The 22,355-nt window shown below is 47.7% G+C and overlaps 2 protein-coding genes across 4 annotated transcripts; both read right to left on the reverse strand.

Annotated features, from left to right (window-relative positions):
• Positions 1-1,647: 1,647 nt before the first annotated feature.
• LOC6493038 (tetratricopeptide repeat protein 28) lies at positions 1,648-19,664 on the reverse strand. 3 transcript variants are annotated; one of them, XM_001956883.4, is made up of 8 exons: positions 18,298-18,423; positions 13,580-13,756; positions 8,496-9,474; positions 7,345-8,435; positions 6,114-7,281; positions 4,407-6,054; positions 3,585-4,345; positions 1,648-3,522 (listed from the first exon to the last, which is right to left on the reverse strand). In XM_001956883.4, exons 2-8 carry the CDS (start codon positions 13,718-13,720, stop codon positions 1,874-1,876), a joined length of 7,437 nt encoding a protein of 2,478 aa, XP_001956919.2. In that variant the 5' UTR covers positions 13,721-13,756; positions 18,298-18,423; the 3' UTR covers positions 1,648-1,873. The 3 variants fall into 3 exon arrangements, with proteins under 3 accessions (XP_001956919.2, XP_032309513.1, XP_032309511.1); XM_032453622.2 differs by lacking the exon at positions 18,298-18,423 and adding an exon at positions 19,580-19,664 and having other exon boundaries at positions 1,654-3,522; positions 13,580-13,759; XM_032453620.2 differs by having other exon boundaries at positions 1,654-3,522; positions 13,580-13,759.
• Positions 13,713-22,277, reverse strand: LOC6493037 (zinc finger CCCH domain-containing protein 3). Its single transcript, XM_001956881.4, has 6 exons — positions 21,411-22,277; positions 20,799-21,359; positions 20,506-20,701; positions 19,580-20,450; positions 18,298-18,423; positions 13,713-13,759 (listed from the first exon to the last, which is right to left on the reverse strand). Exons 1-4 carry the CDS (start codon positions 22,121-22,123, stop codon positions 20,049-20,051), a joined length of 1,872 nt encoding a protein of 623 aa, XP_001956917.1. The 5' UTR covers positions 22,124-22,277; the 3' UTR covers positions 13,713-13,759; positions 18,298-18,423; positions 19,580-20,048.
• Positions 22,278-22,355: the final 78 nt, after the last annotated feature.

The raw sequence follows: 22,355 nt of genomic DNA on the forward strand, positions 1-22,355 counted from the left end.
TTACCAAATCCCAGACTATCTTTATTTCTCATTTTGTAATGCGGTAACTACGAGAGCTCTATTTTCCCAGCAGAGGTATTTATGTTTTCAAATGCTTCACTAAAATAATACATTTGAGAAGTTCAAACCAATCGTAGAAGTAATTATAACAAATTGTATGGACATGGCAACAGAACGAAACGAACTTAAGGAACAAATTGCATATAATATACTGGAAATATTTCAAGAAACTTATTTAAACTAGTTCTTGGGGGTGTTTTAATTTGGCTTTGAAGATTTTAAAGGTGAGGAAGCTGAAAACCATTTAATTTTTGGGAAACTCTCAGTGGGATCAGGGGATCCCCACTCTAAAGGGTTGAAAAACCTCAAATATGCATGGAGCCACTATATGGCCCCCATCGATGGGTATAACTTTGCCAATATCCTTCTGATTCTTGAGCGGAATACCTTAAACGATTTGTAGATCGATTCCCCATCAATCTGCATCAAAATCTGGGAACAAAATATTTTTTCGATTTTTCATTAAATTTTCTGGAGGGTCCCCTTCGAAAATCAAGAAAAGTGCATGGAGCCACTATATGGCCCCCTGCGAAGGCTATACCTTTGGCAATAATCATCCGATTCTTGAGCGGAATACCTTAAACGATTTGTAGATCGATTCCCCATCAATCTGCATCAAAATCTGAGAACAAAATATTTTTTCAATTTTTCATAAAATTTTCTGGAGGGTCCCCTTCGAAAATCAAGAAAAGTGCATGGAGCCACTATGTGGCCCCCTGCGAAGGCTATATCTTTGGCAATAATCATCCGATTCTTGAGCGGAATACCTTAAACGATTTGTAGATCGATTCCCCATCAATCTGCATCAAAATCTGGGAACAAAATATTTTTTCGATTTTTCATTAAATTTTCTGGAGGGTCCCCTTCGAAAATCAAGAAAAGTGCATGGAGTCACTATATGGCCCCCTGCGAAGGCTATATCTTTGGCAATAATCATCCGATTCTTGAGCGGAATACCTTAAACGATTTGTAATCGATTCCCCATCAATCTGCATCAAAATCTGGGAACAAAATATTTTTTCGATTTTTAATTAAATTTTCTGGAGGGTCCCCTTCGAAAATCAAGAAAAGTGCATGGAGCCACTATGTGGCCCCCTGCGAAGGCTATATCTTTGGCAATAATCATCCGATTCTTGAGCGGAATACCTTAAACGATTTGTAGATCGATTCCCCATCAATCTGCATCAAAATCTGGGAACAAAATATTTTTTCGATTTTTCATTAAATTTTCTGGAGGGTCCCCTTCGAAAATTAAGAAAAGTGCATGGAGCCACTATATGGCCCTCTGCGAAGGCTATATCTTTGGCAATAATCATCCGATTCTTAAGCGGAATGCCTTACATGATTCGTAGATCGATTCCCCATCAATCTGCATCAAAATATGGGAACCAAATATTTTTTCGATTTTTCATTAAATTTTCTGGAGGGTCCCCTTCGAAAATCAAGAAAAGTGCATGGAGCCACTATGTGGCCCCCTGCGAAGGCTATATCTTTGGCAATAATCATCCGATTCTTGAGCGGAATACCTTAAACGATTCGTATATCGCATGGAAGAAAAATATTACCCCCCACGATGGCAATGTTTTAATAAGATTTTTTAATATTTTTATTGTTTTCATATCTTGTTATTATATTTATTTTTAGTCTCATATTTCTAATAATTTCATACAGTCTATTGGAATAGGGTTATCGTAATCTAAATGTTTCTTTTTTACAAATACATTTTATAAATAATTGAGTAAATTGTAATCAGTGGCTTGGATTCAAAGACTTATCTATGAAATTCATGAAATAATAAATTAATATGTGAAAATTAGACAAGGCGAGCGGAGGAGCAGGTGGCCCCCGAAGGTGCACTCTGGGGCTCGGCTTCCGTCAGACTGACTGCTCCGCCACTGGTAGCACTGGCCAGGATCCTTTTATAGTTGCTGCTGCACTGCGAGTCCGCCACCGAACGCCCGTCGCCCTCATCCCGGCGACAAAGATCGACGGCGAACGGGGCTCCCGTCTCCAGGCGTCGCTCCAGGATGTCCGCCGTGGTCAGTTCGCTGGCCTGAACTAAGCTACTGGCGGGCACATTGCAGAGCCACGGCTTGAGAGTGCTCTTCTTCTGGATGGTGGCCGCCTTGCAGCGGCAGATCACATCGGCGTGCTCCCCACAGATGGGACAGGTGGCTTCGGCAGCTGGAGTGGATACTTCACCATCGTTACCCGCACCACTAACCACTGTAGGCATGGTGGCGCCCGAGGAGCTGCCGCTCAGTTCTAGTTCGCTTACAGCATCCGCTAGGGATTTACTTTCACCCATGCCGACCACCACCTCCTGCTCTTCGTAGTTGGGGCTGAGCAGGAGCTTGGAGAGCGGCGGGGCCAGACCCAATCCCAGATTGCGTTCGTGGTATAGCTCCGATATGCTGGGCGTCAGTTCGCGGTTCATGTGACGCATCATGCTGTCCTGCAAGCACTTGGAACTCGACTTGGAGTTCGTTGCCGGAGCCTGCTCCTCGGGCTTCGGCTCGCTGAGGAGATCGGCGTCGGATTGGGAGAAGTACAGGCTCGATGGATTGAAGACCACATTGGAGACTTCCTCCTCCTCCGGCAAGGCCAGGGGTTTTCTGACTCCCGCTCCGGAATTGTTGCCTCCGGCCGGAGCACTCAGCTCAGTCCTCACGCTCAGGCGATCCATGAAGAGGGCGTGCTCCTTGTTCACCCTGGCTGCCAGGGAGGTCTGGGCACTACCCAACTTGATCTTCGGCTTGGTCCTGCCGCCCAAGTTGTGGTAGGTTGGCGGAGGTCGAGGCGGTGGAAGTGGTGGCTGCTGCTGTGGCATGGCGACACTACCTCCGCGTCGCAGAACAGTGGCATGACCCGATCCCTCCCAGTCGGTAGTGCTGCTGGCCGAGCTGGAGCTATCCGGGCGTCTATTGGATAAGGGAGCTGTGGGAGCCATCGAGCTGGTCTGGGAGTAGAGGCTTCTAATGCGGGTCTGGTGAGCCAGAGCCAGGGACAAGCTCGGATCGGTAACGGGTGGACTTGGCGTGAAAGCAGCATCGCTTTCCCCACCTCCTCCCGGGCGTGAAACCCTCACCGGAGCACGCATGCTGGCATAACCCAGACGGGGATTGGAGAGTCCACCTGCTGACTGGGTGGCGTAGCCATCGGAGAGCGAGTGCTCGCTATCGGTGGTGTTGGCCAGGCTGGAGTCCAAGCCTGTAACTCCTCCACCTCCGCTGACCTCCGTGCGTCCGCCATCTGGTTCTCCACGTCGTCGCACATATGATATAAAGGCACTGCGCGGATGCAGGGGCAGAGGTGCCTTCGTAGATCCATTCACAGAAGGAGTACTACTGGCTACGGGTGGAACTGGGGGAGCATCCAATTCAGGTTCGGCCAGCGACTCGCAACTGCTGCTGTGGGCGGAGTCCAGATCCATTCCCACACCTTTGGGAGCCTCGCGGGTGTCTAAAATTAAGAAATCCTCGTTAGAAATATGTACATCCAATTGTAATCCTTTCACAACTTACCAAACAAAGCTTGAAGTGCTTGGAGCACAAACTGGCAGTGCCGGCGGTTGGCTTGCTTTCCAGTGCGGAGGATGACCTGGTCGGCACCCACTTCCGTCAAATCGAAGCCAACGGATGCGAGCAGCTCATGGCATCCGGCTACCCTCCACAGACGAACACTCAGCGGCATCTCAATGAAGCATGTTTCGGCAATGACATCAGTCTTGGCACCAGGAGTGGACGGGGTGCTTGAAAACTGGGCCAGGATGTTGCGCATTACGGCGATGATGTCTTCAGCGTGCTCGGCGCTGTTCACGTGAACCAATTTGGCTAGAGCCTGTAGAGTGGCGGGAGTCAGGGCGAGTAGAGCCTGCAAGCTGGAAGAGCACTGCGCCAGTCGCTCCTCGGGGTCTGCTTGTGGGAAGAAGACGCTCGAAGGAATGCCATTGGCGGCGGGTTCAAACCGAAAACCAACGGCCATCAGAAGATCCTTCCAACCGGCCACCGGTCCAGCCTTATTCTCGATACTCTGCTGTGTGGTGTACATGGCATTTTTCTGACCACGATGGATCCGTTGCAAGCTCTTCTCCACCAGGTGCAGGCAGACACGAAGCGCATCTCGGCTCCGTTCTGGGGTTCTCAGAAGCTCGCAAAGGGCGTGACCCAGAGCCACCTTGTTGGAGAGGCGCACGTTGCTGCCGACGAGCAGGAATCCGGCCCAATTGGCCGGGTGGGCAAAGTGCTTGGTGTGCTGAACGGTCTGCATGGCTTCCGCCAAAGCTCTGTAAAGAATGAAGTTATGGTTCAGATTATCCTTAAACATAGAAAAGTAAAGTAACTTACCGTGCTGCCCGAGCTCCTTGCAAAAGCGCCGAGTAGAAGGCACGCAAGAGGATCTTGGCCGCCGTCTCCGGAACCGGCCACAGTGAGATAAGGACAGCTCCAGCTCCGGCCATCAGCCAACCACCCGCCAATTGGGCCACTCCAGTTCCTGTGATCGGTTCCACGGAGTGGTACGAACTCAGAACCACCAAACGGGCGTTGAGACGCAACTGACGCAGTTCTCCGGCGGAGAGGGTGAAGTCCGCTAACTGTGGTTCCAGTGGCTCTTTTTGCTGTTGCTGGTCGGCGGTCACCACATCGCCAGGACTCAGGACAACGGCGCCCAATTGCCAACTGAGATTGGCCGCAAAATGGACACACTCAGCCGAAGGCAACTCGGCCAAAACGGACTCCTTGGTGGCATTGGAACCTGCCAAAGCGGTGGCCTGCAACATATCCGCCACCATTGCGGCCTCCTGCAAAGCTGCGGGGGATTCAGCGGCTGCCCAGCCCCATCTTTCCGCCAGGGAACTGGGAACACGAGGTCCACCCACCACTAAAGCCGTAGGAGGACGGGCCCGATCCCGACGGAGTTTCGGGCGGTTTCTCAGGGATTGCAGCGAAGGAGCTGTGAGGATGGCACATCGCTCGGACAGGTACTCCCCATCGTCCTTGGCTGCTCGGAGGATGGCAAAGGGTACCAGGTAGAGCGAGCTATCCAAAACCAGGATAAGCTCCCGCCTGCCCTGGCGACTTCCTGATCCGGATGCGCAGGGCAACAAATCATCAAATGGAGCGAGTAGGAGGTTGTAGAGGGTGTGCAGACAGGTAGGTCCTCGCCAGGTGGGCAGAGCTCTCTCTGGAGCTCTGCGGGAACTGCGACTACTTAGGGAGCGGGTGGATCCCTGAAGACTGGCCACGGAGCCACCAACGGAGCCCACGGAGAACAGGGAACTCAGCGAGTAGTTGGAGGAGTTCATCAAGTGGTTCCGGCTCACCATGCGCATGAAACCTCCGCCGCCTCCGGCACCTCCAGCTCCTGGAAGATCCTCCAGGAGCTGTTCCGTACTGGCACGCCAACCACTTCCGTCACCCTCATGGAGAAGACTCTGGGAGTTCACGCCGAGGTTATCCCGCACCATGTTTATGTAGCGGTCAAGGAGGCCGTCGGTCTTCTGATCCTCCCCTTGCTCCTGCTCCAGCTCTTCCTCCAGTTCCTCCTCCTCTTCGTCCAGAGAGAGTGGCAGCTGAAGGGTCTGGGCATCGATACGTGCCGCATGGAAACGCACAATTCCCGTCTGCGGTTGCAGCAGCCAAGCGAAGAGCTGCTCTCCGGCAAGACTGTAATAAAGCACGGGCATCCGACCACGGTTTACCACCTCCTGGATGGCCTCGCTATCCGCCAGTTGTGTTTTTCCGTTCTCTCCTGTTAAGGATTCAGCTCCGCCACGGGCTTTACACCTTTCGGCGGCCACCAGGGCGTCCTCGTTGCGATTCAGGGCTACCAGTAGCTGCTGGAGAAGATGGTAGCAACTGGTTTGCAGATCGTACAGAGCCACTCGAGTCTCGGGACTGCGCTGCTCCTGACGCACTGACTCCAGAAGTTGGGCAGCTGTCTCCAGTTGAAGACGAGCGCCTTCGGTATCACCAGAGGAGCGAAGGGCAAGACCTGGAGAGAGGGAGAGATTGGAATTATTTCATTTTAGGTTAGAGAATGAGATTACTTACCTAATTGATGTCTTATCTTGGCCTCCTCCTCTGACTTTCCCATGGATTGGGCGCTCGCCAGTCCCTGTCGCAGGTACTCCACCGCCTGGGAGTGCTGCTCCAGCTGGTGGTGAACTCTTCCCAGAGCCAGACAGGCCATGGCCTTGGCCAAACGGTCCGAGCTAAGCTCCAATTGGCGCTCGTAGCACTTAAGGGCTTCTGCCTGCTGACCCAGTGCCTCATGGACCGATCCAAGATTACTCAAAGCTCGGGCCTGCAGGGCAGGAGCTGCCAGCTCAGTGCAGATCTGGAGATCCTGCTGGTGCAGCTCCAGGGCCTCTGAGTGTTGACCCATCCGCTGCTGGACTTGACCCAGTGCACACATAGCATCCGATTCCAGGGCGCGATCCTGCAGTCCCTGCGCGAGTTCTCGCTGATGTTCCAGGCAGTTAAGTGCCTGGGCATGATTTCCCAAGGCGGCGTGAACATGTCCCAGGTCTCCATAGGCCAGGGCTTTTATCTCAGCACTGTGGAGTTCGTGGGCCACCACTAGACGCTTCTCGAGACAAACCAGAGCCGCGGTAAGCTGTCCCAGCGAACGACGTGCCTGCCCTAATCCTCGATAGGCCCGCTCCTGATCCCGGTGGCTAGCCAGGCCCAATGCAAGCTGCAGCTGCCTGTCATGGCATTTGATGGCTTCTTCGTAGTCCCCTAGAGCGGCATAGCAGTCGCCCAGATGGCCCAGAGCTCTCGACCGATCGGCCTGGGTGGATGGCAAGGATACCCGCTCCAGAGTTCCGAGCTGCGCCTCCAGGCATCCGATGGCCGCCTCGTAGTGCGCCATATTGAGTCGAGCTATTCCCAGATTTCCATGAGCCTGTGCCTCGACAGCCGCATCCCGCTGCTCCTGGGCTCGCTCCAACTGCTCCTGGTAGCACTTCACTGCATTCGTCCAGCTACAAAGGGCCATGTGCACCGCACCCAAGTGTCCATGGGCACGACACTCCCCGGAAAGGTCTCCCAGCTCTTGGCGTAAAGTCAACTCCTGGGTGTGGTGGCCAAGGGCCTTGTCCCACCGCCGCATCAGGCGGTGAGCCAATCCCAGGGCTCCGCAGGCCGCGGCCTCCATGGAGCGATCTCCGGCAGCTCGTGCCAAAGCCAATTGCCGTTGGTAGAGTTTAATGGCCTCCTGGAAAGGGTTTAAAAGGGATTAGTCTTAGAAACTCAATTCCATAATCTATGACTTAGTTACCTCATGGGATCCGGTGCGTATCAGAATGTCTCCAATGTTTCCCAAGGCCCGGAACTTGGCCGGAAGCTGGTTGGTGGCATGAGCCACTGCCAGGAACAACTGCTGGCACTCCAGAGCTGCGGCCGTGTGTCCCAGGGCCAGATGGGCCAATCCCAGATTGCAGTAAGCCCTTCCCATGTTCGGTCGGTGCTGGGCATCCTTCGCAAGAGCCAGATCCTGATCGTAGTACCTCACTGCCGCCCGATAGTTGCCCAAACAGAAGTGGGCATAGCCGAGCAGGTGACACGCCTTGCCCTCGGCGGTCACGTCGCCCAGCTCCTGGGCCAGCATTAGGTAGCTCTCGTAGTGGGGCACCGCCTCCTCGTACTCTTGCCTCCCGCTGAGGCAGTTACCCAGGTTCAGCAGTGCACACGCCTCGCCTGCAGTGTCCTTAAGTGACCTGGCAGTGGCCAAGTGGGCACGGTAATGGGTCAGAGCGGCGTCATGGGCTCCCAGGGCCTGGTAGGCCACCGCTAGGTTACCGTGGGTGGCTGCCTCGGCACTCCGGTCGTTCATCGCCTGGTTTATAGCCAGCTCCTGCTTGTGGTATTTCACCGCCGCCTCGTAGGATCCCGCCATGTGGGCCATTCTGGCCATGTTGCCGTAGGCCCTTCCCATGCCCACTCGATCGCCCAGGGACCGGGCTATCCCCAAGTGGGCTTGGTGCAGTTTCAGAGCTGCGTCGTGGGATCCCAGCATCTGGTAGACAATGCCCAGATTGGAGCACGCTCTGCCCTCGCCCAACTTGTCGCGGGCAGCCAGTGCCATGGCCAGTTGCCGTTCATGGAATCTCTTCGAGGCACTGGCATCCCCGGCACAGCGGGCAGCATGTCCCAATCCCGCATAGGCAGCCGCCTCCATGGATCGATCTCCTAAAGCCTGGGCAATGCGCAGGACTTGCTCGTGGCATGCCGCCGCCTGGGTGAACTGGCGACGCTGGTGATGGGCAGATCCTAGATTCGAGTACGCTCTGGCCTCCTCCACTTGGTCGTGGAGCTTCCGGGCCAGTCTCAAGTGCTGGGAGTGGCAATCCAAAGCAGCATCACATTCTCCTGGAAAAGAGAATTGGCTAGTTAGTCCTTAAGTTTAGTTTAAAGTCCTTTTTTACTCACCCAGTGCCAAGTAGACGGCACCCACATTGCCAATCTCCCGGGCCTCTTGCAGGCGATCTCCCAACTGCTTGAAGAGCTGAACACACTGCTTGTGGGAGGCCAGGGCGTTGGGGTAGTCCCCGCTAGCTGTGTAAACGTGTCCCAGGGAGGTCAGAGCTGCAGCTGCCGCTTGCGTGTCCTTGCACTTCATGGCCAGGACCAACTGATAGCGATGAGCTGTGAGTGCCTCTTTGTGGGCACCTTGACTGAAGTAAGCTGATCCTAGATTACCATGAGCCCGGCACTCCCCAGCCGTATCTCCCAGAGATTTGGCGACTGCCAGGTCCTGCTGCATATAGCCGATGGCCTGGTCCAGCTGATTCAATGCCCAGTGGGCGGAGCTCAAAGCACTAAAGACAGAGCCACGCAACTTCAACGAACAGCTGCCAATCCTCAGAGCCGCCTCCAAAACGGACACGGCAGCGGGGTACTGGGCAGCCTGAAGGAGCTCCTGCCCCACTACCGAGCTGACCACAAATGGTGACTCCTGCAGCTGCATTGTGCGGAGCTGCTGGAGCGTGGGTTCCAGTGCCTGCCGCAGAGGACTCTTCAAAGATGCCTCTACCAAGCCGCCCATTAGTTGCTTGTTCGTCGGCTCCTGGGCCAGACCGGAGGCAAAGGAGGCCAGTGCCTCCCCATAGCGTCCCAGGCACTGGAGGGCCACTCCCTGGCGGAAGTAGGCCTTGGGCCACTGGGGACACAGATCTCGCGCCTGCGTGGCATCCTGCAAGGCGGCAGCAAACTGTCCCTGTTTAAGCAGAGCGGCGGAGCGATTGCTGTAGAGGATGTGGTTGCCCGGATCCAGCTGGAGGGCATCCGTGTAGAGCAGCACCGCCGTGGCAAAGTCACCGCTCTGGCAGGCCGCATTCGATTGGCGGACTTTCTCCAGAAAGAGGGCACGATTGGCGGCGGGAAGCTCCGGGTTGCATTCCGGTTCGTTCTGGAAGAGATTTCGTATTTGATTAGGGTGTATAGAATTGGAATTTTAATAAGAATCTTATATCAAGTCTAGTGTTTCTTTCAGTGCAATCGATTAGAGTTAGCAATGATTAGGGCCAAATTGCTGGGGATATATAGTATGTATAGAATCCAAAATTGCCAGAGATTAAGTAGAGCAATAAACACAACTGTACTGAGCGGCAGGAGCTGGCAGTTCTGGGGAGGATGGGATATATGCAGAAGGAGCCAGAGCTAAGCCCTGAATTGGAATGATTGCACATCTGCCGCTGTTATTTGGAAATACAGTGGGCTACAAACATGATTATAAAAGGGGATACTATAAAAAATTATTAATAATAATGAAAACTATAAAAATTTAAAACTTGCTTTATAATATGAACCCTTACATTCTTTAGATGTTTTTAATTGTCTATCTATAACTTACAATATTTAAAAATAAAGCCCCACTGTAGCCTCGTCACTGGGTTGTAATTATGTTAAATGCCGACGCACCAGCTCCAACTCATTTCAGATCAACTTGGCTCAAAGATCTCTTGGCTTAGCCCTCGGAGCTCAGGTATGCGGCCACCGAGTCACGTTTCCCGGCCAACTGCTGTTCGCAGTTTCCCTGCTCCCGGGGACCCAGCTCCGCAGATGCCGCGTTCTACCCGCGATTCTCTTCATCAAATGCGGAAGCAATTCCACGAATTCGTGGCCCAAGAACTAAGCCACGACTGGTGGGGCGAAGAGAATCAGTAGCCACCACACAGTGCTATGCCAGAAGTCAGAAGTGTTGAGGCCTTTTTTGGCATCAACAGCGAGGACAAAGACGAGGACATGGACGTGAACGTGGACGTGGACGAGGCCGAGGACGAGACCGTGACAACGACGTGGAAATTTTTACATATTTTTTGAAGCAATTAAATGCAATGAGTATGCAAATGCATTAAGCCGGGCCCAAACACACACCGAAACACAACCAAAGTCCCTAGCTACTACTACCACTTCCTAGAAAACGTGGCCAGCAAGTGCTGCTGTTTCTGTTTCTGTTGTTTTTCCGTCTTATTGCGGGGCGTGAGCCACGGATAACGTGCTTAGATTGGCTCAAGTGAATAAATCAGCTTGCAACAAAGTATCTGACAGATGCAGAACGCAATTTTCGTTTTATGCAGCTTATAAAAGCACCGTCCCGGGGAAGATAGGGCCCTCCAAATGAAGAGGGCGTTTCCCAAAAAGCCACAGCAATAAAAAAAGAGAAATAAAATAAAAAAGATAATGGAAAAAAAGAAGAAAACTAATTCCATGGACGAGGAGAGCGTTGGCGGTGCTAGCCAAAGTAGATCTGGCCAAGAAGATTGCGGTGATGTTGCCAATGGTCAAAGTCAAATAAACACGCACAGAGGAACATGGCCAGCTAAGTTCTCCATCGGAATCCAGACGGAATGGCATTAGCAGATGTTATCAGGCCATGGCCAAAAAATAATAATAATAATAATAGCAGGCAGTCAGGCAGAGCTGGTCGATCTCTCAGGATCAAGACGATGCTCTAAAGGGCCTAAACATGAAACAGTTTCTACAGTTTCTATATAAAAACTATTAAAATTAAACCATAAAAATCAATAGATTAATCTAAAAACTTGAATTAACTTTTATAGCCTCGTAATTTACAATTTTGAAGCATCCATAAAACTTTATTTCCTTTCTCTCTTTTTATTTGAAAAGTGGTTATCTGAAAACCCAATTATTTGGAGTGTTAACAGTAGAATCTGAGCATTTTCAGGCCATTTAAAAGAATCTAAAATTGTTTATGTTGTCATTAATTTTAATCGATTTACTGAAATTATATGTTCTGTCCATTCCTTCAACAGCTTAATCGGAGATTTCGTTTCAAGCGTTAATAACAAGATTATGGGGATTTGAGAAGCATTTCTATTTTATTTGTTTCCTCTAATTAACTGTTTCCTTTCTATTCGAGAGGCGGGAAAACGCGATGAAGAAACTGGGATTTTCTTTGCCCATTTTCTGCCCTTTCGCTCCGCGTTCCTTTCCGGTTCTGGAACCTGGACTCTGAGTTGCTGGGATGTTGTACGTCAATTTAGGAATTGGCGCCCAAATGGCACATAGAGGAGTCATGTAAAATGATACGCTAGCTATCCCTCTTCAGCGATTCCAGCTAAATTGGCAGTCACAGCTACGAAATGCAGAAGCTTCAGGGCCAGGAGCCACATCATCTCACATCATCAAGGACACTGCCAGAAAAATATATACCTCTTTGCTAACGGGATATAACTCTTTGATATAAGAGATTTTTTGAAGAACTTTGAATGTCTATAATAGGTAAAACTTGTTGAGATATTATTTATAATATTTATAGACATAATTAAGCATTTTTTTCAGTGCCATAGCATTTTAGAAAATAGTCAAAGACTGGCAAGAATTTTATGCAACGAGAAAGGGAGAAAAAGAGGTGAGAGCCAGCGTAGAGAGATATGCCTGGTGATGGGGCCAAGGGGAATGGGAAAGGAAGTTGGGGCTGTGGCAGAGGTATTCAGGAATGTAAAAGAAAAACCTGCGATTCGAGAACTGGTCGCCGTTTGTTGGCTGTCCGCCCAACAGCAAGAGCACAAGAAAAAGCACAACGAAACAAAAAAAAAAAAATGGCAAGAAACCGCGCAGAGTACTCGGAAGACAAAAAGTGGCACCCATAGATGCACTCGGGCAGCATTTGGTTGTTGCCTCAAACCAAACGGGGGAGACTCTCTATATATGTTTATATATATCTGTGTGTGTTAGCCAACATAGTGCTATATATATGTATGCGTTGATGTGGCTGTGAGAGGCCCCAGAGGCTGGACGGAGATTCGATAAAGTCCGCCGCATTGGAATGCGAACAATTTCACGATTGCTTGTGGCGCACATTGGCATGTTTTGCGCTCAACTTGAGAATTTTGTTGCAATTTAACGCGTAATAAAATAATTAGCTGCGGGCTCAGGACATTACTCCCCCTAACTCCCCAGCTCCTTGAGCCTTTAACTAAAAATCCTTATATAATAAACTTCAAAGTTATTTCTAGTATGACTCGTCTAGTATGAGATGTGGAACTAAAAGGGTAAGCCTAATATATCATTTGTGTTAACCAGTTTATAATTAACATATGTGATTTGTTTAAACCAGTCATTAGTCTGGAATTTATGCACTCATTTGGCTGCTGTTTCTAAACCCAAAATTCATGAACATGATCTCCACTTGGCAGTTTGAAATATCAACACGGAAACAATATATATTTTCATGAACATGCATCGAAGCTGTTTGGCAGATACTATCAGAGGAGGAATTAAAATTATATCTTCAAATTGAAAACAATTTGAAAACTATTTATTTCAAGTGTGCTTGGCCGGAATGGGCACTTCCTATCGTCCGTCTAGCTGCCAAAGGGACACTCGAAACGCGGCAGTCAGTCAGTCAGTCAGCGAGACAGGCCGCAGGGGTCTGCGATTCCAAATTCTGGCCTGGTCCGTCCCAGAGACAGGGTCTCTGAAACTTATCCAACATCGTTGACGTTGTCGTCTGTTGACTGGAGTCGCGTTTTTTTTTGTTTTTGTTCCTGTCCATGACATGACAGCGCGGAATATGATGAAAGGGCCAAACCCAGGCAGGCCCAGGCCGAGGCCCAGGGTCAGGAGAACCACATCCACTAGCTAAACCACTCCATGAGATTTTGCGTTTTGGCATTTTTATCTCTTCGCTCTGTTGGGCTTTTGTTTAATTTGGCTCTTGTAGCTTAGCCCTTTTGTAGTCCCGCCGCCGAGTTAATCAACATTGAAATCATTTTGCCATCATTTTGATTATTGCCCCTGATTGTTTCGTTCTTCCTGTTTTTATTTTCTTGTATTTAGTTTTTATGTCTTTCTGATTTATTTAGTATTATTTTTTTGGTAGCGTAATGCATGATTAAGTTTTTATATATAACATTTGAAGGCCATAAATAATTGTCATGTATTTGGATCTGCAAACTGGAAATTCATGTTCGACTTTGATGGTAGGGGGCAGCTTCCAAACCAATAATTGAACAATAATTCGATTTCCATTCGCCTTTCGGACTTACCTCAGAGAAATCCCGCTGCGACATCTTATTCAGCAGCTGATCGCCGGCTACGGCAAGTTTGGCATTGTTCTCATTATTCGCCGAGTGATTATTTGCATTAAAGTTTAATGGCAAATTTATAAGATTCTCATAATTCGTCATTTGTGTGCCAGAGTAGGATCATTAGGGCGTCTTCGTCTGCTGGAAAAGAAAGAGAAAACCGGAGACGATTATGTTTGTTTATTTATAGAGCAGGGCAGGAAAACAAAAGCTGAATCCACTGACAATAAGACTTTCAAATGCCAATGAATTCCAAGGAACATGCACTGAGAACTAAGAAATGGAAGGGAAGAAGTGCCTTTTTTTTGTCTTTAATATTTTAACCATAAAACCCATAAGACTCTAAACCAACTTTAAAATTCTAAATAATTCTTTACATTTTTATAGATTTTATTTTTTTTCTCTCCGTGTACAAGGAACCAACAACGCCTCTTATGCAAATATTGGCCGATCCTCAGCCTCAGTCACATAAACTTGACAATTGAATGTGGCCATAAATTTGTGCGATCCACTGAGCCCCTCATGCTCCCTTTTTTCCTATCCTATTATTTTCTGTATTTATTCTCGCACAGTGGTCTGGGTGCTTTGATTTCGGCATGGGATTGGGAGTGGAAGATTCTGATTGCGCCATTCACTTGCCAGCGGCGCCTGGCTATCAACGCCATCGGGAAAGGCATCACACACAGCCTCAGGAGAAGCCCCAGCCGCAGTCCAAGTTCCGGCCCCAGAACCGGGCCCAAGCCCGCCCCTGATCATCAAATTTGTTATCATTTAATTGGCTTTGCGGTAGCTGAAAACTTTGCAGCTTAGAGAAAGTTCCCAGGCGAACAAGAAATTGTAATTAAAAAAAAGAGTGGCCGAAATCAATTAAATCGCGGAAATTCGCAGCATCTGCGATTCTATACAGATCCCATCCGATTCGGTCTGATGTGGCAATGTGCGTGTCTTTTAATAGGTTTCCATTGTTGGCCAGAAGCCATAGATACGGCCCATAATTGAAATGTTAGGCCCAATGACAAGAGACTTGAGTGACAGGCCTAGGGAAACCGCAGTCTCAATACGCCTCCTTGGACCTATCGTCTTACTCACCGTAATAGTGGAGGGAGGAATATAAAATCAGTGCACGGTTGGAATTCTAATGAGTGATTCAAAGTTAGAATTTCAAACCATAATTTCTCAGGGGACTGTGGAATTTCCAGAGTCAAATTTTATTGAGTGCACACGGAATTTGTATCGATCTCGATGGTATGATTTTATGATCGGTTGCGGTGCACTATCCACTGGCAAATATCCAATCAATGGGCATAAAATAAAAACCCATAAACCGTAATGCATTCAGACGGCTGTCATAAAGCGCTTATCAATTGCCCAGCGTCTGTGTGGCGGCACTTTTAACAGTTTTGCTTTTATTACTTTTATTGGATGTTTTGTTTTTTTTGCTTACTCGCTTTTTTGCAAAAATTATTATTCGTTTCTGCGACTGCTTGTGCTTTTTTGCTGTTGCTTTTAACGATTATGATGCCCGGTTTCATAGCAAATGAGCTAATTTAGATGCCTTAATGGTTTTATAATTGTACTTGGCCGGTGCTTTTTATGGCAACGGTTTTTGTTTGTGCGATCCAGGGCAATGCCAACATTGGCTTTCTGGATTACGAAGCTACTTTTTGTATAACTTTTTCCGCAAATCTTCAAGTTTGTGTCTTAAGTCTTTTGTTTTTGTTCCGCAGAAAATTAAGTCATGTGGAAGAAAAGTGCAGAAAAACCAAACTACTTGTGATTGCAACATTATTATTTAGGTATAAGGAAATAAATTTAAATTCTTAAGGCATACATTTTTCTCGCTAATTTTTTATTGTATAAATAAGACATAGTATCTTCTTTACTAATGAACTGCAACACAAGTTAAGCCTAAAAGTCAACAACTGCCACACCGAAAAGGAGAACAACTTTGGATTGCTTTTGTCAGGTCATTAGCGCTGACTAAAGTTGACTGGGAGAGCTCCTTGAGATCAGCCCCTCCCCCTCGGCCACCCCCTCGTGCCACTGTCACCGCAACAAAGTGTTGCGTCTGGATTACGAAGCTACTTTTTGTATAACTTTTTCCGCAAATCTTCAAGTTTGTGTCTTAAGTCTTTTGTTTTTGTTTCGCAGAAAATTAAGTCATGTGGAAGAAAAGTGCAGAAAAACCAAACTACTTGTGATTGCAACATTATTATTTAGGTATAACGAAATAAATTTAAATTCTTAAGGCATACATTTTTCTCGCTAATTTTTTATTGTATAAATAAGACATAGTATCTTCTTTACTTATGAACTGCAACACAAGTTAAGCCTTAAAGTCAACAACTGCCACACCGAAAAGGAGAACAACTTTGGATTGCTTTTGTCAGGTCATTAGCGCTGACTAAAGTTGACTGGGAGAGCTCCTTGAGATCAGCCCCTCCCCCTCGGCCACCCCCTCGTGCCACTGTCACCGCAACAAAGTGTTGCAACATTCTGGCATTCGACTACGTTGGCGGTCGTTTAACGAGCACAAAACCCAGCCCTGGGCAAGATCAAGAGGAGTCGGAGCGTCAAGAGATCGAGGAGGTGGAGGGGGAGGAGGAGGACGAGTCGCTTCAACCAAAAAACATGACCACCGACGGTCGAAGGGAGGCGGAGAGCACGACGCGACTTTATTACAACTTCTATAAATGATTTCCGCTATTAAAGTGAAACATTTTTGCATAATTTTTCACTTAGAAAGGACAACAAGCAACGGCCCCAACAAAATCGGATGGAGGGCATGAAGACAGCGGGTGCGGAGGGAAATACCTCACGCTTCATGGGGCCCGCCAGATATGCCCGAAAATTCCACACCACAACGCCTACCCAGGCCCATATGTATACACCCCACCCATCCCGGTCCTCTGTCCATCTATCCTTTTCCTGATCCGCTGCCAGACCTCGTTCATCGTCATCGTCAACGTGTTTTTCGGTCGGGTTTTGATAATGCGTCTCCACCTTCAGACAACGCAGACCCAGACACAGACCCAGGCACATCATCCACATCTCCATCTCCTTCGTCTCGTAACCTGTTGAAATGTGTGACAAATTGGGCGTAAAGAGGCCCAAGCCCTTCCCCCGTCCCCCTTCCATTACGCTCGCCCCTTCCGATTCTGTCCTAAGGCCACGAAACGTGGGCGTGACAACGGCGATTTTGGTTCAGATTTTTCGAGCTTTTCTTTTGTGCAAAGGCCGAAAAATGTATTTGGTGCGTTCTCAGTGCAAAAATTGAGTCATAAATTATTATGTTTATTAAATTGTAAGGTATGAGGCTACATTATGCATAAATACATGAATAAACTAACGACCTATAATAAGCCTAAATAATAAGGCTATAAATAAGAAGAACATCTGCCTTGGGATGATAGTTTTAATCCAAAGATAATATTTCAGGTTGTGAGTAGAAGCGGTGCTCCGGTAATCTAAATTTTATTTCCCAGGGTTTCCATTCGCGCCTGTCACTTTCTCCCTTAACAGGCGATGTGTCTTTTTCACCACATCGGACATCTCGCACTTGTTAACGAACAAATCGGCAACAAAATTAATCACACAACATGAAATGTGTTGCATCTAAACGGTGTTTACGTCGTTTTTTTCTTATACTATTTTTTTTTTATAGCTAGCAAGCTTTTGCGTTTTCACAGCCGTAACCGGCAGCTTGTACAATTTCATAAAAACTCATTAAAATTGTTTTGCTGGCAAAGAAACATGCATGTTTCCCAGGTTTGCCGCAACATGGAAACAGCATTGAATAGAAAAAGGAAACAAGGCGAACGAAAGAAAGATGCAGGCTGCAGAGGCAGCAGCACCACCACCACCAGGCAACATTGTACAGGCCAAACGAAAAGCAATTTTAATGAAGCCAAAGTCGCGCTGCACACAGTCACTTGTTGCTCTCTTGCCGCTGTTGCAGTTGCTGTTGCAGTTGCAGTTGTTTCTGTGGCAGGCCGCATTGTTGCTGCCTTATAAGCACGGCATGTATTTGTTGCCCACAATGCGAGTGGCACGATGTAATTGACATCATTAGACTAAAGCGCAGCGGGTCCGAGCAAAGGAGCGGGCGCTAGAAAGTGGCCTTCCGTCCCCGGCTGCGAGGCTGCACCGTTAGCCAGAATTACCGTTCTACGGGAAACTCGACCCACCGCAGTACAGCTCCAAAGGTAATCTCCCCACCACCAGCTGCCCAACTATGCAAATTATAATATGTAAATTAAAACTAATGAAATTATTTTTTGTTGGGCTGCAAATTGGCAAGTTCGTGTCCTAAGTCTTTCGTTTTACCGTATGGTATTTGTTTTGAAAGCCATTTTTTTGGAAATGAAATCTAAGAACCAATTTCCGTTGTGTCATAAGAGTTAGAATCACAGTTTCTCAAGTCTCAAAATAAAAGTTCTATGGAAGACGACCCACCCCAGGTAGTGGCATCACGAAACTACAATCCCAAGACGCCTCTCAACCCAAATTATGTAAATTATTAAATGAAAATAAAAACTAATGTAATTATTTTTATCGGCCTCCCCAGTCGTTCTGGAGATTTAAATTTTTAATGCCATTGTCAAATAAATTTCAAGTTTAAGCATTTTCGGGCCAGACTTTCGTTGGGAATTTATGTCATCGGCCTGCCCCCCACTCACCATGGAATGTGGCTGCTGGAGAAGATTGGGGAATCTGGCTTTGTTCTCCACTCTCTTTTTTTCTGGGATACGGTGTTGCGGCTTCTTTTCTTTTTATTTTTTTCTGGTTTGGTTTATCACAGGCAGCTGCAGAATTATATTAAATTAATTTAATTGGGGAAAATGCAAGTTAATTATGCCGAATTAGAGCCACTTGCAATTACTTTCTATATCCACCAATAATAAGTGTGATTAACTTCCATTAGCTTACACACTGAAATTGATTTATTTGCAAAGATATTTGTGGCTTTTTTTGTGCGAATTTGTGTTGTTGGTGAGTTACATAAAGTTTAAAGAGTTATGCAGCAGCAGCCGTTATTTTGTGTTTCTGTTGGATTTGCTTTTGTTGTTGGGCTGCATAAATTAAAAATTCATTTTTATGGCTTTTATGTGTCATTTTGGTTGGTAATTTATGTAGAATATGGCTTGGCCAGCAAGCAGCAGCAACGGCAGCAGCAGATGAATAAGAAGAAACAGAAGAAGAAGAAGGAGAAGTCACACACACATGAACAAAATCACCGTCACACACTCTTATAATATACACACACTCGTGCGCGGGTCAAACAAGTCAGGCAACTTTTTTTCATCTCTTTGCTGCACGTAAAGAAATGTTGCTATTTTTTATTGTAAATCAATAAATACTCTTTTTACTTTACAGTTTGGCCAAGTTTGTGTCCTAAGTCTTCGGTCATAGGCATGATTTACATTTCAAGTTTGTGTCCTAAGTCTTTTGATTGGGCGAGTCACTGCGGGATAATTTTTTGGTATTTTCTTTACAAAACCTATTATATAGGACTGAAAATAAAGGTTCTTTTTCGTCAGTGTTCTACTGGCCAATCTTCGGATTGCCTTCCTTTTTTTGTTCTCTTTGGCAGGTTGTTGTTGCTTTTGTTATTAGTAGCATTTACTTAGGAATGCACCAAAGCGAGAACGTTTCGGAAAAATTACGACAACTACAAGTGGATTGAAATCGAAGCGAAAACTGAAAAATGGTTTTGGCCTGGTTTAGCAGAGAGGCCAAAAAAAAAACAAGAAAAAAATAAGGAAGAGCGCGAAAGAAAAAGGAGATACAGGGAGAGCATGCCACAAGCTGAAATTCCCGATCGCGAACAGATGTCAAGTCGAGTTTGGCGAGTTCAAAGGCCGTTGCCGAAATTTCCCACCGCTTGTCCCGCATTTTTTCGCAACATCACTGGCTTTTGTTTGTTTGCTGGCCAACAACCATCGCGGCACACACACTCACTTGTTGGATTGACCGTGTGGTTACTGTTGTTGCTCTTTCAACGAAACAGAATTCGCGTCGGGCTCTTCCACCTCAATTCGATGTTGAACGCGCCGCATGCAAAACTCAACTGTGCCAGCCAAGATTCGATCATGGATCGTGGTCGATCGAGAGAGCGGCTTCAAAAACAGGTACATAGCCACAACTATGTGGCACCATCACGGCGCCACAAGAGCCACGATCTGGTCACACAATGGTCTACCTGAGTTGCCACCTGGATTTCTTACCTGTAGCACTGAAAAAAATATGTATCTGCTTCTAACCCCCGACAAGCCTTTGAAAGATAAGTTTTTATGTAAATATATTGATCTTTATTTGTATGAAAACTTTGAGCTAAATTAGTTAAATTAAAGACTAAATTAATCTCTATTGATACTTAACCAAATGAATTTGTACCTGAAACGTTGGGTCCAAGTCGTCTAAAATTGGTTTACTGTTCTTCTTCGCTGCCAAGGGGAATGAATGAGGGAAGAGTACCTAGTTGGGGACGTTTACGTATACTGATAGTTGGTTCTGAGGATTCCTCCTCCTCTTCCTCATCTCTTTGTAGCTCTTCCGACCCCTCTTTCTCATCCTTCAACTCGTCAATCTTCTCCTCAGCACCCTTTGCTATTGGTTCATCACACCTGAAGTACCGCGAACTGGTGGGTTGATCCACCTCCATGTCGAAATCTTTAGGAGTCCCTGCAGGTGCATCCGGTATTGGTATCACCTTCGAACGAGGTCTTATCAATCGCTGTTTGGGCTTCTTCTGACAGAATACGCAGTCGGAGAGCTCACATTTGCCATTGCGCTCCAACTCTGGGCAGGCAAACTCGTGGCGCTTATTGCACTTGAAGAATTATGGGATTTAGCAAGTGTTTGCGATCTAGTTGTAGCCAACTTACCTCGGCAGCGCGCGGACAGTAGCCGCGAACAAAGTCTATACAGATCTCAGTCTTGCGGCTCAGCTTCTTGTGAAGGTAGGGACAGTCTTCGCGAACACAAACGCCGCGCAAGAAATACCGGCAAACCGGCATCTTCTCGAGCGTCACATTATGCGAGAGCAGGCAGTCAGTCTTGGTGCATTCGCCTCGCAGAAATCTATAAAAAATGATAAAAGAGAGAATAACCGTATTGGGAGTTCATCACAAGGAAAGCCATCGTTGGGTTAATACTTCCCGCATGGCCTTTGACAAACCTGGGACATATGGCAACTTGCCGCTTGTCATGCAACTTGCGACACTTTCCGCGACTGTGGGCAGCGCACTTTCCTAGCTTCTGGAAAATGGCACAAGGCACGTTGGTCTTTGCCAACGGCTTGTTGAGCAGTGTGAGACTACGGTGTCGGGCGGTAATCAGGTGAGCTCGCGACAAGTGGTTCGTGGTGCGAATAAAGACGTTCTGTGTCTTGGGCGAGGCTACGTAAGTCAGACCTCCAATATCAATGCGACGCAAAGTAGTCCGATTTATGCTCAGTTTGGGAGCAGATGCTGTCACTTCCGTAGGCGATTTGGGTGAAACTCTCGTCAGACGGCAGCCCGAAGGATCGAGAACGAACTTGTTGCCACTAACGAACAGCGTTCTCCCGGATAGAGTTCGCTTTAGTGTCCTGGGACTCGTGGAGTTGGCCATTGGAGCAGTTCTGTTGGCGTCCAGCTTGGTTATCTTGTTTTTGGATATCTTCTTGTACATTACTCCGTGTATGCTGACCATGCTGAGGGACTTGTTGACTCCACGCTTAAGCACCTGCGGCTTGGAGCTAAAAGAAACATATATAGTTTATCGGTTTTCCTATTATCGGATATCCTACCTTAACTTCTTCGGTGAGCCGGATTCATTGGTGCGCCTCAGGGCGTATTGGCCCACGAACTCTTTCAGAGGACGACGTTTCTTTAACAGGGGAGTGAAAGTGAGCGAAATGGTGCGGACCAGCTTGTATCTGGTGCGCTTTGCAGGCAGGGGAGTTCGAGGGACAGGCGGTAGGGGCTTGGCTGTGGGCGCAGCCTTGACAGCTCCTTGACGAACTAATTTACGCTTTGAAATACTGATCAAGGGCGGCTGGACGAGAGGGCGAGCAACAGGAGGAGGAACAGCCGAAACAGAAGCAACAGGCTTACTAACGGACTTCACGGGAGGCTTTCGAACCAAACAGGTACTGGATTTGCTTATTATCTTGGCCTGCGGTGGTGGTGGAGGGGCGGGAGTTACAGGAGTCATAGGAAGTACGGCGGGAATCGCTTGGAAATAGGGAGCGGAAACCTGTTGGGGCTGCTGCTGCTTCAGTTGCTCCAGTTGCTGCTGCTCCTCGAACATGGCTCGCTGCCGCTGTAGGAAATACGGATTGATATGAATGGCAGGCGGGGGTTGTTGCGGAATGCCCTGGAATCCCTGCAGTTGCGGAGGCTGCGACGCCGTTTGACCTTGCAGTGCCATGCGTGCCACTGTCATCTGGAAATTGGGATTAATGTACCATTTCCGCGACACGGGCGGAAATTCTTCGTCGATGCTAAGGTGCGGTAGCATGTCCTCGATTTCTTAAGCCAATCTCTACAAGGATGTTTGTCTTTATCCCGTTGTTTTAACGCTTTTTCTATTCACAGTAAATCTCTTCTTTGTACTTCTTCTTTTCGTTACGTGTGTTGCAGAGTGACCGTATTGCTCGAAAAATCGCAATACTAAAATATACCAAAAAGAAAAAATATATTGTTATTAAAAATACCAATAAAAAATACCATACCAGAAATACAGCCTACTA

The sequence above is a fragment of the Drosophila ananassae genome, chromosome 2R (genome assembly GCF_017639315.1).
Source record: "Drosophila ananassae strain 14024-0371.13 chromosome 2R, ASM1763931v2, whole genome shotgun sequence".
Taxonomy (NCBI): Eukaryota; Metazoa; Arthropoda; class Insecta; order Diptera; family Drosophilidae; genus Drosophila; species Drosophila ananassae.

Excerpts from the sequence above, each read along its gene's own strand:
- LOC6493038 (XM_001956883.4), bottom strand. The coding sequence starts at position 13,720 with ATGACGAATTATGAGAATCTTATAAATTTGCCATTAAACTTTAATGCA. Across the intron at positions 8,436-8,495 it reads TGCCGTCTACTTGGCACTGG|GAGAATGTGATGCTGCTTTG; the intron begins GTGAGTAAAAAA and ends TCTCTTTTCCAG. Across the intron at positions 3,523-3,584 it reads AGCACTTCAAGCTTTGTTTG|ACACCCGCGAGGCTCCCAAA; the intron begins GTAAGTTGTGAA and ends TCTTAATTTTAG.
- LOC6493037 (XM_001956881.4), bottom strand. The coding sequence starts at position 22,123 with ATGCTACCGCACCTTAGCATCGACGAAGAATTTCCGCCCGTGTCGCGG. Across the intron at positions 21,360-21,410 it reads GGCTCACCGAAGAAGTTAAG|CTCCAAGCCGCAGGTGCTTA; the intron begins GTAGGATATCCG and ends TGTTTCTTTTAG. Across the intron at positions 20,451-20,505 it reads ACTGTCCGCGCGCTGCCGAG|TGCAATAAGCGCCACGAGTT; the intron begins GTAAGTTGGCTA and ends TAATTCTTCAAG.